Here is a 12439-nt window from a genome sequence, read left to right on the forward strand (position 1 = left end):
TTTACGACACGCTCTTTTGGACAAAATTGAAAGCCGCAGAAGCAAACGCGAAGGCGAAGCTCAGTTGAGGCTGGAGGCTTTAGTTCTTGGCCATTATTGTCTTTTGTAAAAAGTTATGCAGCTTTTACTTTCCATTCATTCGATCATTGTGGGGGTTCTTTGTTTAGCTTGGGCGTAAACTAACAAGGGAATGCATTCAGTTCAATTACACAACACAACAATAAAATGGAACATGACGGACGGATACAAGCGTAATGCATTTTACAACATTTAAACACAGAGCTGATGCAAATGGCAAGGCAAATAACATTTATAAATGATCGATGTATCTACACGAAAATAGCCAAGGGAAAGGTTTGGCATCGCTTGTTGCCGGTTTTTTTCCTTGCGAAGTATCACGCAAATCACGTCGTTTTGTACTTACCGCCGCACGCACTCTCATCGGTGTGGTCATGGCAGTCGTAGCGACCGTCACAAACGGCACTCCTCGGAATACAGTCCCCATCGTAACACGAAAACTAAAAGATAAACAACCAAAAAGTCGTCCCAAACAAAAAAGAATAATCAAAGTAAATACTCAAGAATACGAAACCATAAATTTTACATCAATTGTAACAAGAAACAAATAAACGAAATGCAGTACCTCGTCGGGCCGGCAGGTAGTAAGCGAAGCTTCACACACATCATCGGCTTCGTCAGTATTGTCGCCGCAGTCGTTGTAACCGTTACAAATAACCTCGTTCGGAACGCATCGCCCATTGCCGCACTGGAACTCGTTTGCACGGCAAGGCTCACCTAGAGGCGCCAGCGTATGTGAACGAGCGGCAAACCGTTGCGAGTGGCGACCCATCAAATTACCAAATTAAAGAAACAGAAAGAAAAATGCACAACACAATTAGAAAACCATGAAACCAAATGCAAATAGTGTCAACTGAAAGATAGAAAGTTAAATAAAATTGAACTTCGCACTCGATCGTGACAAGACAAGTGATTAAAAAAAAATGGCGAGAAAAGAAATAAAAGTCGGTTTCGATCGCCAACAATCGTCGCCGGGGCAGCCTACTTGACGGCGTGTCGCAGCCCATTTCGTCGGATCCGTCGCTACAGTGGTTCCAGCGATCGCAGTGATGCTCCATCGGAATGCAGTGCCCGTTCTGGCACCGGAACTCGTGTGGCCGACAGTCTGTGGCGTTCGGTTTTCGTTTGTGTTCGCGCGGGATTTACGGGATTTTGGACGAGGACCACGCAGCATGCAGCATGCAAACATTGGTTAGAGCATTCGAGAGAGGGCGCGCACAGGCGCAGGGAAGAGAGAAACAGCGGTCATCATGCCGATTAGTGAATAACGTAAGAAAAACAGGGAAAATAAAGGCAGGCCTTACTACCACCGAAGAGGAGCGGGGGATCGTCTTGGGTTATATTAGTTACGTTGTTAGTAATCGGTTTAAATGGCGGGCACGGTTAGTTCGGAAGGTTTAGTAACGGTGTGGGGAACATGTAGGACCTAAGCACCTATTTTGGGATTCTTTACTATGACTCTCGTTATTGGCTTGAATAATTATTTATGAGTAATGTTGAATGATTATTTATGAGTAATCAAAGGTAGTCAGTTTCTTTTTAACAAACAAGAAACCTGTAGTGAGATTTAATTGATACTCACTTCACTATTGTTATAGTATTTCTGTCACTAAATATTTGTTCAAGTAAGCTCAAGTAAGGTTTGCTAACTAATTATGTTAAAGTAAACAACAGACTACAACAGACAGTTTTATGAAATTAGAAGTTAGGGCAAGCTAAACTTGAGAAACCGCCACCAGCAATCACAACGATCCCACAGAAATTCGTTAAGCGATTGGCCATTAATCGAATAAATGAATGGAGCGCCCTCCGGACATTAACACAGCACACGACCAGTGGGACACGTACGACAAACACATAGATCTGGATGGGCGGTGGATACATTGACAGAAAGACAGGTCCAGGAGGCTGATGGACACACGGTTCGATGGAAAGGCTCCACCTGGGGAGGCGAACACCGAACTTACCGCAAACCTTCTCATCCGATCCATCGGCACAGTCATATACCCGATTGCAATGCTTTTCGGCCGGTATGCACCGGCGGTCCGAACGGCACTGGAACTCGTAGGCCGTGCAGCTTCGTGACGCTAAAACACACCGTGAATTATTGATATGCCCGCGAAATGGTGTTGGGTAAGGTTGTCGTCGCAGTGGAGTGGTTATAGAGTCGTCGTCTTGAGCTAGAACACCCGTGACACCCTCGATTGGTGCAGTAAAATATGCCACGAAATTCCCCTTGTCAATGGTGATCGGGCAGCGGCAGCGGTAGTGATATGGTCTCTGACCTCTTTCGCAAAATTCTTGGGACGCAAATCACTCCAAGTGAGCGACACCCAAGGAAAGGGCACCGATTTTAAATGGGAATTCGAATCCGGACAGGGAAGACATCAATATCGCAATGCCTCACCGCTGCAGTGAAAATCTCACACGCACTCACGAAATCCCATTAAGGCTCGACACGGAAGTCAATTAATATCAATCAGTCGCAGGGGGTGATGGATTCGGTGTGGCTTCAATTATTTTGCGAATATGTTTTTATTGAAACATGCGCCCGTTTCTCCGTGAAGGGATTTTCCGAGGCACAGGCCCATTGACAACCCACAAATAGCGTATGGCGGGGCTAATCAACACGCGCAAGACAGGGAATTCCAACGCTCAAAACATGCCCCGTTCACAGACGTTCCAAACGTCCGTCAAATAAAATCACGCGCCACGGGCGGACGGCACGAAATTATTGATTCGCCTTAAGAGAGAGCCCCGGTTCCTATTGCCTCGACGTCTGACAGCCTGTGGGGGGATAACGCGAGGCGCATGGCGCATCCGGCGCCGGCGTCCTGCCGATTCGCCCCAATAAGACTAGACTTCCAGCCAAGTCCATAATTATCGTGGCTCCGGTTTTTCATTCAGCAGATTTACAGATTTTCTTCCATTTCACAGGTCCATAATTTCTCGACATGGCGCGCTTCGTCATGCAACAGTAAACGGGGAAAAGCATTAAACACTACCAACTCTACCATGCAAAAGCCCCCGCGAGACGGTCCCCATGCAGCACCAGCCCCGGCCCCGTTTACTAACTAACTCTACTCTACCGATACGCTACTACCGTGCGAAGGGTTAATGTCATGTTAATGATGGTAATGAGCCCTGACTACTGTCTCCTGCTCCGTTTGCTCCGGTCACAGAGCCCTCCACGCCCACCCGGGCACCCCTGCTGATGGCTTACTGGGACAGTTGCGCTCGTCGGAAATGTCGTCCGGGCAGTCGATGTTGCCGTCGCACTTCTGCTCCTGCGGGATGCACTGCCCGTAGTCACACTGCCAGGTGCTTCTGGGGCACGCTACCCGTTTGCGTTGTGCGTTGCGTTTAAAGAGACACAAAGTTCAAAGTCGAGGTCAGGGTTTTAGTGTTTTGTTTAGTGATGGCCAATAATGGCCTACCAAAAAAGCATAAAAAAACATAAACCACACGTCCGATAAGTGCAGTGGTGCACAGCACCAATTAATCGATTTCATTCGAAGGAACAAATAAATCGAACATCGTAACGAAAGGATAAGAAACTAAGGGCAAACCCACAACATAGGGGCATAGGACCTACGGCACTCGTCCTCGTCGGCCCGGTCCCGCGGGCAGTCGACTTTGCCATCGCACCGGCCCAGGATCGTCACGCACGACCCGTCGCCACACGTAAACTTGCCCAGCGGACAGAACTTCGCGTTTCTGCCCTTTCCTTGGACACAATCCCAGCCGTGGTCCAGAGTGTGGTCGTCGTGATTTGGTTAGCGTTGAAAGTAGAAAGTAGCATAAACAGACAATTGTTTTGCAAGTAATTGGTTCACGCAGGTCGTCAGGTGCGATTTTGGGGGAAACCGATAATGGTGCCCGATCCGATGGTCAGTACTGGTTTGGCTGGTCGTGGTGTCGTCGGCTTACCTTCGTGTTCGCAGTCTTCGTCCTCGCCGTCCTTGCAGTCGCGGTGCCGATCGCATAGTGCGCTCTTGGGAATGCAGGTACCGTCGTGGCACATGAATTCGACGGTCTCGTCGCACCGGCCACCTTCGATGTCTGCAAAAGGGGTACCAGAAAAAAGGAGGCTACAGTCACCGGCTGCAATGCGGCCCCGCTCGCTACCTACGGCAGTCGGTCTCGTCATCGCCGTAGGGGCAGTTGATTTGGCGATCGCAGCGCTTCTCGAACGGAATACACGTCCCGTCCGCGCAGGTGAACTCATTGGGGCGACATTCTGTGAAGGAAAAAAACAGGGAAACCGGTTAACTCGAAACAAATACCGTATCCGCCTATCTTTGGGGCGGCCTTTTAAGAAATTTAGAAAAAGAAAAAGGATCAGTAGAAATAACACGGAACGGAACCACACATCGTATCCTGTCACGTTCCGCAGACGGCCAAAGGTCGATGATTACGAAAAGCCAAACTGTCCTTAGCCGGGGTGATTTTCTTGGCACACAGCGGCCCGGAAGCGACCACAATCAGCTTCAAGCTCCGGGAGCTGTAAGTACCAGGAGTAGACAGGATCACGCTCTACAGCCCAGCGGCCGATTGACTCTGATCCCATATTTATATTCCACCGTCACGGCCGGGCTTTTCCCCTTCGGGCATTATAGTCTCAGCAACGCTGGCTGGCGTTTGGCCAAAGCGGATGGGCTCTGATTTTTCGCGCAACATATGAACGCGGAATATTAACGAACAACGAAAACCCCAGCGTTCTGCCGCCGCTAAACTTCAAACCGTAGTTTTGGGTGGGCCCGGCGTTTGGCTTCTGAGCAACATCTGATGAGATTTTCTTTCGTAGAGTCATTCTAACTTTGGCGATTTGCCAGCTACGGTTAGTCTGGCACTCCGCCCGGGGTGCGCCATTACATCAGCATCAGCTAACCTCATAACTGTGCGAAGGGCAAGTTCAGCGGTACAAACCGCTAATTGTTGCTAATTGGAGCATTGATCTACCCCTACCCCTTGGAACGCGTGATCAATTGAGGCCGAGGAGACTTGCATGCTAGCGGCCATCATAAATTGCAACTGAAACCTTCTGAAAACCGTGAAAGAATAATAAATATTCAAGTTGTGGAATACTTTTCCAAAACACCTTTAAACCACATTTCGACTCAAGACTCGAGTTAGAGAGTTTGGTGGGGTTTTGGGGGAATAAAAAAAGAACAACTCTGGTTGCAGCTACAGCGTGGAAAAACTGGGAAAACTGAAACTCCACAACCAGACAAAACCCGATCAAATGACAACGGTTGGACTGGTTGCGTTCGTGGGCCTCCGAACGGCTGTAAGTGGGTCCAGCTCGCACTTGTTGGCACGCCAAGCTTTTGGTGTGAAAGTTTTTAGTGGAATCCCTGCGCGTCCCTGGCCAGCGGAAGCCCTTTCAAGAGCCATTCGATGCCGGCTATCGTTCCGCTCACGTCCTCACGGACCATTGCGACCGGCGTGTTGTCATTGATATTTGATCCACGCGGCCACCTTTCACTCGTTACGAACACACACTCGTGGCCCGGTTGCTCCCGGATGTCCTGGTTGGCCCAGAACGCGTGGTAATACCATCCGCGTCCTTCAGTCGAGCACTGTTGAGCTTCTGGCACTGGGCTTGAGTCATGTCGCCGGTCAGGTTTTTTGTCTGCTTGACCGGGGTTTTAGCTGGGTTTGTTTCGCACTTGCACTATGCAGTAGCCCACCGTAGAGAGCCTAGAATCGATTCTCAAGGTGGCCAGACAGCAGATGACTGCGATCATTCAATTCTTCCCCCCCTGTGGATGCGCTGATGCTGGACGGAACAGCCAATTTACGTCATGGCGGAGAGAGAAATTGATGGATGAGTCGAGGCAGTTCCGAACTGTGGAAGCCCCATGTCCGAGTTGCTAACGGAATCCTTAGGGCGATCCTTCGAACTTCTAGCGCTACCAAACAGCACAGGCTGGCTGGCGGCGAACCAGAAAAGTTGGATGCTCTGGCAAGGTTTCAAGTTCACCCTGCCAGGGTGCGTCGAGAATCGCAGCCGCACAACTGGACTGGCGTTTACGGGGGGAAACTACGATTCAAACTTTAATTCTCTGTGAATTCCATTTTTACTTTAATCGATATTACAGCAGATGATTTGGCTGGGTCCTGGTGGTCACCTGTTGCTTGAGAATGACCACATCGGGCGCGTGTATCCTGTTCAATGCAGGAGCCATCCAGTTGCTGCAACTCACAACAATTTTATTGCTTCCGTAGCGTATCGAGTGTGGAAATAATTTTGCAATTCTTCGAATGCATCTTCACCAGCGCCAGACTATTGGCTTCGACAGGCACCCGTGGCTGTCAGACGGGACCGGGCTCGGCGCTGGTCGGATCCCGTTTCACGCGAACAAAACTCACCCAACATCAACATCGGCCGGAACTACCGTTCCTATGCTCAACTCGGCGGAGCTCCCCGGGCTACCCGATGCTCGGTGTACGATGGCATCACCGCCTCGTCCAGCATGACGGGGTTTCCTCCCGGGTCGAAACGCCCGAGTGGAGCATTAGATAAATGCAGGAAGCACAACAATTTGGCCGCCGGTGTAATCCAATCAAGTTCAAAAAACCGTTGCGCCAAAAACTCCGACTCCTTTGCAAGGGCGCCCCTCTAAACAACGTGAATCAAATTCTCGCTCTCTCTCTCTCTCTCTCTCTGTATCAGGTCTTCCTCCTTTGGGGGGTAGTGTGTGCGCAGTATTCATCCAAGTTTTGCTTTATTTCGGCCAGGATTTAGCGGATTTGTTGAGACAGGGACGGGAACCGACACGGAAGTAACGCGATATTATTCGTAGTGCTGCCAAATCGCTGGCTAAACTTTTGAACAATTATAGGCAAGAGTGGCTCGAGTTTCGCACCACTTCGCGCCATGTATGGGCCTCACTGGTAAGGGGTAAGACTTCTGTTTGTAAATTTCCACATCCTCAAAACGGCAAACCATGCTCCGGCTCTGCCACCGGAAATGGAACTGGACGAAAAAATGGTGCCAACTATTCAATGGAACATTTAAATAGTTTTTCACGCTACAGTCATCTCATTAGGTTCTGTGAAAGCCTGCCAAAGGACATAATGTTGCTGTTGCCCATTCGATGTCGGGAAGAAGAATCCATTGACCACCGAGCGAACCAGCGGAAAAACATAAAAAAACGCGCCAGGATATTGAAAAACTTCAACCCCAGCACCAAACGTCGTCGTCTGCCGGGACGTTTTAGGCTAATGAAGTTGGAAAAGGGGGGCTACGGGTTTGTTCAATGATTTTCTGTCAGCGGGCATGACGTGACACAAACCGAAAGGCTAGCTGGAATGGCGGGCCGCGTGTGTCGCGTGAAACTGTAATTTCGAATTACTTATGCTTGGTCGATAGTCAACATTTCGCTTACTTTCAATTACTGCACACGAAATCGGACACTTTTTTTGTAGCTAATATTAACGTAATGGGTAAATTGTTTCCAACTATAAAATCTGGTGGTGATGAGCCGCGAATAGATTCTGAGTCATGTCTCGGCATGCTCGTTGAATATCTAGTGGCCACTCACGATGCTACGCAGCAAAACGAGATAATTGTCATTCACCGGCAGACAGCAAACAAACTCCCGCGTGCACTCCAAAAATTTGAAAAAAAGATGGAAATGGAAGTAGGAGTCATCAGTTAAGAGCAAAACGTGCAGGAGACCACTCCACGAACTGGTACCAGGTAATCAATGCTGGCAGCGGCGGCGCAAGAAAAGAACAAACTTCGCCCGGCCCGAGACCAGCGAACAGCACGAAGGGCTACATTCGCTAGATTCGCGCCCGGTCCGGACATTCTGTCGATTCATCATTCTGTGAAGGGCACTCGCCGTCGAGCGGTGTGGTCCGCGCTCCGTGGCCTGGTCCCACACAAATCCCGATGCTTCCCGAGGGAAGGTAGCAACAGGAGCCGTCTAGTGCAGCGGCACTAGAAATAGGATCGGAGTTCCAGCGAAGGGGGTGACCACGCGTTACCACGCTGTAAGAAAGTTGAGAGAACACAAATTTCTGTCCCCGGGACGGGCGGGGTAGGATTCCCCACGCTGCTGCAGGGGATGCAGCCGGGTGGAAGTGTCTTTTTTGCAGAGGTGACGAATAATTATCGCACTCAGCGGGCATCACTTTGATCTCCGGCGTTCTTCCCAGTTTCAGGTAACTCGGGTTGGAGTGCCCAGGCTTCAGCAGAATCTGGTGCAAACTGCAAACCAGAGGCACACCCGAGGGAGACCGAGAGAGTGAGAAAAAAGTAAAGCGAAAGAGGACATTTAAAATGCTTTTAAGCGCATAACTTTCCACCGCAAACCCTGCAAGATGGCCTATCGTGAGGATTTTATCGAAGGTAATTTTCAAACTGTTGTAACCATAAATCACAAACAAACCAAATCAAATGTTACTAATGCCCGTCACCCGGTTTGGTGAGGTTTTGTTTGTAATAACAACCATTGGGATCTCTAAAACACTAACCGAGTTCCTCGTAGTACCAGTACGTTTGATGGATTGGTACGAATCGCTCTCAATGGGCGAAAATCCGCGAACTCCTTGACAGTAACGCGCCATTATAATGATAATAATTTTGCTTCGTAATCAAAATCGGCCGCCCCAAACAGCGAATCGTTTCCATAAACGGGGGGAAGAGATGATGAATATTTGTCGAACGTCAACCGCCGGCAGACTCAGGGGCCGTACCACAAATGTCTACATTTGTGGATGCCTCATCTACAGCAAGGCAGCTAGGCAGCCCATATACCCAGGCCTAAGCGTCGATAAATAAGAACAAACGGACCTTCAAGTATCCACCACTCTTTAAGTGACCGGGGGCGGGACCGATGAGGCGCACGGCGTAGTAATGAGCATCATCAACCCGGGTTGCTCGGGTTTACTCGGGTTGCGCCGGGCGGCGTAGGTCGGGCGTCAAACGGGCGTTACTAGCATCGGGGCCGCCGATAACGTGACTGTAAACAATTTTAGAGCACGAGAACCAAACACACGGGACTCGTTTATCGGGACTACTAAATGCAAATCAAAGAAAAAGATTCGATTTTTTTTCATGCCACGCGGCCAGGCCCGACGGGGCGCGCGTATTTCGGGAGCTTCCTGGCTTCCGTTTGGTGGAAGCCCCCGGGGGTCTTGAAGCCTGGGTCATGTCACAAATCATTCGCGTAGCTCGCCGCGGATTATGGATTCCCCGGTGGAAGTATAATTTGTTTCAATAAGTCGAAGGCGATTGCGCGGCGCGCACCGGCGGATTACGCGGATGTTTGATTTAGTCTACAATTCGTCCACTTTCGGCCGCAGAGAACTGGAATTTATCGTTATGGCATTCACCGCAATCGTTGTTCGCTTGTTCGTTGTCTAGACACTCAGGGGCAACTCCACCAAACAACGGGGACCCATTAGTGGGCTTTGGGTACAATTATACGGAGGAAGACGAAAATGACGGAATCGCTTACCTAAAAACTAAAACAAACTATCGCATAACCTCAGCATGGACGACCGAAAAGCGGTCCTTCGACCTTCGAACGGGGTTTCTTCGATGGAACCTGGAAAGCGAAAACTACCATCCTTCCGGACGGGTCCATTTGTACGATTGAACACGGAGTGGGGGGCCATGAGGCGGCCCATCCTCTTTACCGGGCCTCACCCAAGGAGCTCCAAGTAATTGGATAAACTTTTCCCCGATTTCGTGCCCGATCCCGAGAACAAACCAAAGACACGACACGAATGACAAAAGGCCACTGCGAAAAAGTGGAATAAATATTAGATCATTATTCGCTGCACTACCACATATACATCCACGTGTTAGCCTTTTAAAAACGAAGGGTAAAAAATGGACCCCTTTTTTAAATCCACTTTCTCCGGCCCAGCGGAACAGACGAGAGAGCGAGAGACTGCACTTTTCTATTAAATACGTGACACGCCGATGTCACGGATCCACGGAACAGGGGTCAAAATGTTGGTGCACCGACGGGAGACCGGTGGTCGAGGCGGTGCACCCACCCAGGACGAGGACAGGTGCACATTATTTGTATCAGCCGTGTTACCGTCATCATCGGCATCATCGACAGGCTGCTGATCAGTCGCAGGTCCATTAGTTTAGAAAAGTGAATCCTCCGTAAGGCGCTATGGTATGTTGTCAGTTGGCATCACGTCGCAAAGGATTGTTAAAGTTTAGCCAACGTGAAGCTGAAGTCGTTGGAGGAAAGGATTAGTGTGCAAGCATATTTGCTTCCGTAATAAGACTATACGATTAACTTGTTTTGATAAGAAATCTAAACTGATGAACTTAATAACACAAGAGGAAAAATACAGGCAACAAAATGGAACATAAACAATTGAAAAATCCTATAGTAGCCGAAGTAAAAGAAAACGGACTTAACAACTCTAAAACACGATCCAACATAAGCATTGCTTAATGTAATAAATATGGGTCTTTGGTCACGTTTTCCCATTGTTGAAAGCCTCCTTTCTCGTGAAAAGGTTAATGCATAATAAACGAAGTAAATAAAATCAACAATGAGTGTACTAATTAGAGGGGATAAAATCGAAACAACCATTTTCGTTACATTTTTCGGATCATTGGAACACTGTCAGAACCAGATTCTGTGTTTTCATTACTTTTTCTACCACCCGAGAACCAGAAAAGGGTTGTCTCCGTTTGTCCGTAACACGATACACGATGTTTTGACTTTATTCATTAGGATTGCTCCGTGTATCCATGGCTCTGGAAAAAGAAGGGTTCCGTCGGCCATCTCATTAGAGACCGAACAGGCAAATACACCGGCAAAGGATCGACGGATTTTTCCGACAGCCAAGGCGAAGGTTTGAGGCGAAAGAATCAACTTCCCAAAACAGAAACAATATGATTGACGATCGCCACCCTCTCGAAGGCACCTCCGAGTCATGGCGGATCACTCAAAATCGAAAAGTACTCGATCCGACTGGCATTTAAAAGTCCATCGGCTTGGAGTGCCACTTTGTCATCATCTCCGTAGATGGATCCCATTTTCCCAGCAAGTGAAATGATTTTAATTATTCTGTGGGCAGCGAAACCGTGGCCAGTTATCTGGAAAACCTCCGAAAGTCTTCAATCAATCATAATGAAGAAACCGGGATTGGGAAAAATCGAACTTCTGGGTGCAACGAAGAAACCGAGGGGCCAAGTCGTTAGCCCTGCCCAGCACTGCTTTCTTCCCCACCGAGCCCTTCCCCCACCCCACACATAACGCGACCCCCTTTGTTGTTGGTGCCGAGGTGCTGACGGATTCCATTAGACCGTTGAGTTGGGTGGAAATTTTGGTGGAAAATCTGGATCGACACGGCCGATCGGGCCGGCGCGCTCGGGAGATGTCTTCATTTTCGTCTTGGCCCCTTTGTCTCAACCGTTGGCGCCGTCGCTCATTTTCGGCCACCTGTCGCGGCGACCGGGGCGCGGGTGCGGAGGACCGGTTCGAAATTAGATCACGATGCACATTTTTCATTTCCAACGGACGGGCTCCAAATTCCATCCCGGCGTGGTCGAAGGAAACCTTTTTCCAAACACTCGCTGTATGTGTGTGTTTGTGGGCGACGAAATGCATGTTGGTGTTTCGGTCCATCGCGTGGAGTAGCTAAATATTGCCACCCGAGCCGAGCCGAGAAACATCTGAAACAACCGAAAAGGAAAACTCGGTTCCCGTCCGGAGTGTATGACAACGAGAAAAACCTCCGTTGGCCGGTGTGGCGCGAAAACTTAATCACTTACGGGTTCGTGCCGTGGACATCGCGGCCTGGCGCCAAAATCGATGCCCAGGTCGATAGCTGGGCTACTGACGATGATGGCGCCGATGATGATGATGATGAGGAGTGCATCGCATCGTCTATTCGTTGTGTTGTGGCCTTGTGGCGCGCACGTCAGAACCGAAATAGAATGTTGTCAATTAGTTCCGAAAGCCCGGACCCGTGTCCCGGGACCAGGGACAGACCAGACCACGGCGTCGACGACTTGTGGAAAATGTTCAGACAAGAAGTTGTTACCGAGTTTTTTTTTCGATCGGTTCTACAGCCCCCCTTCCTAATTTATATCACGGGCTGCGACCAAAACCCGGTGTGTAACACCGGTGTTGGAACCGGTGTTGGAAAGTCGAACAACAAAAATCACAATAAAATGCAACCAACTATGGCGGGGAGGACTCTCTCTCTCTCTCTCGCCAAGCTGGCGGTGGCGATTTTAATGAAATGCGACAAATGATCCGTCCAATTGGAATCGTTAGGCTGTCAGGGCCCCACTCGGCGAACCGAATCTGTTGCACTTCGATCCGGATCAATTCGAACGGACCAGTCCCCCACCACTAACGAGGTG

General features: G+C 49.4%; 1 protein-coding gene across 1 annotated transcript in view; it reads right to left on the reverse strand.

Moving 5' to 3' along the window:
* The window catches only part of LOC131207107 (basement membrane-specific heparan sulfate proteoglycan core protein), a 57377-nt gene that overhangs the window by 25273 nt on the left and 19665 nt on the right, over positions 1-12439 (reverse strand). Inside the window, exons 7-12 of the mRNA XM_058199716.1 lie at positions 4211-4320; positions 4021-4140; positions 2046-2165; positions 1064-1183; positions 644-795; positions 425-518 (exon numbers count right to left, since the gene is read on the reverse strand). Coding sequence (XP_058055699.1) covers positions 425-518; positions 644-795; positions 1064-1183; positions 2046-2165; positions 4021-4140; positions 4211-4320 — 716 coding nt within the window. The remainder of the gene's footprint in view (positions 1-424; positions 519-643; positions 796-1063; positions 1184-2045; positions 2166-4020; positions 4141-4210; positions 4321-12439) is intronic.

This window comes from Anopheles bellator, chromosome 2 (genome assembly GCF_943735745.2).
Source record: "Anopheles bellator chromosome 2, idAnoBellAS_SP24_06.2, whole genome shotgun sequence".
Lineage (NCBI taxonomy): Eukaryota > Metazoa > Arthropoda > Insecta > Diptera > Culicidae > Anopheles > Anopheles bellator.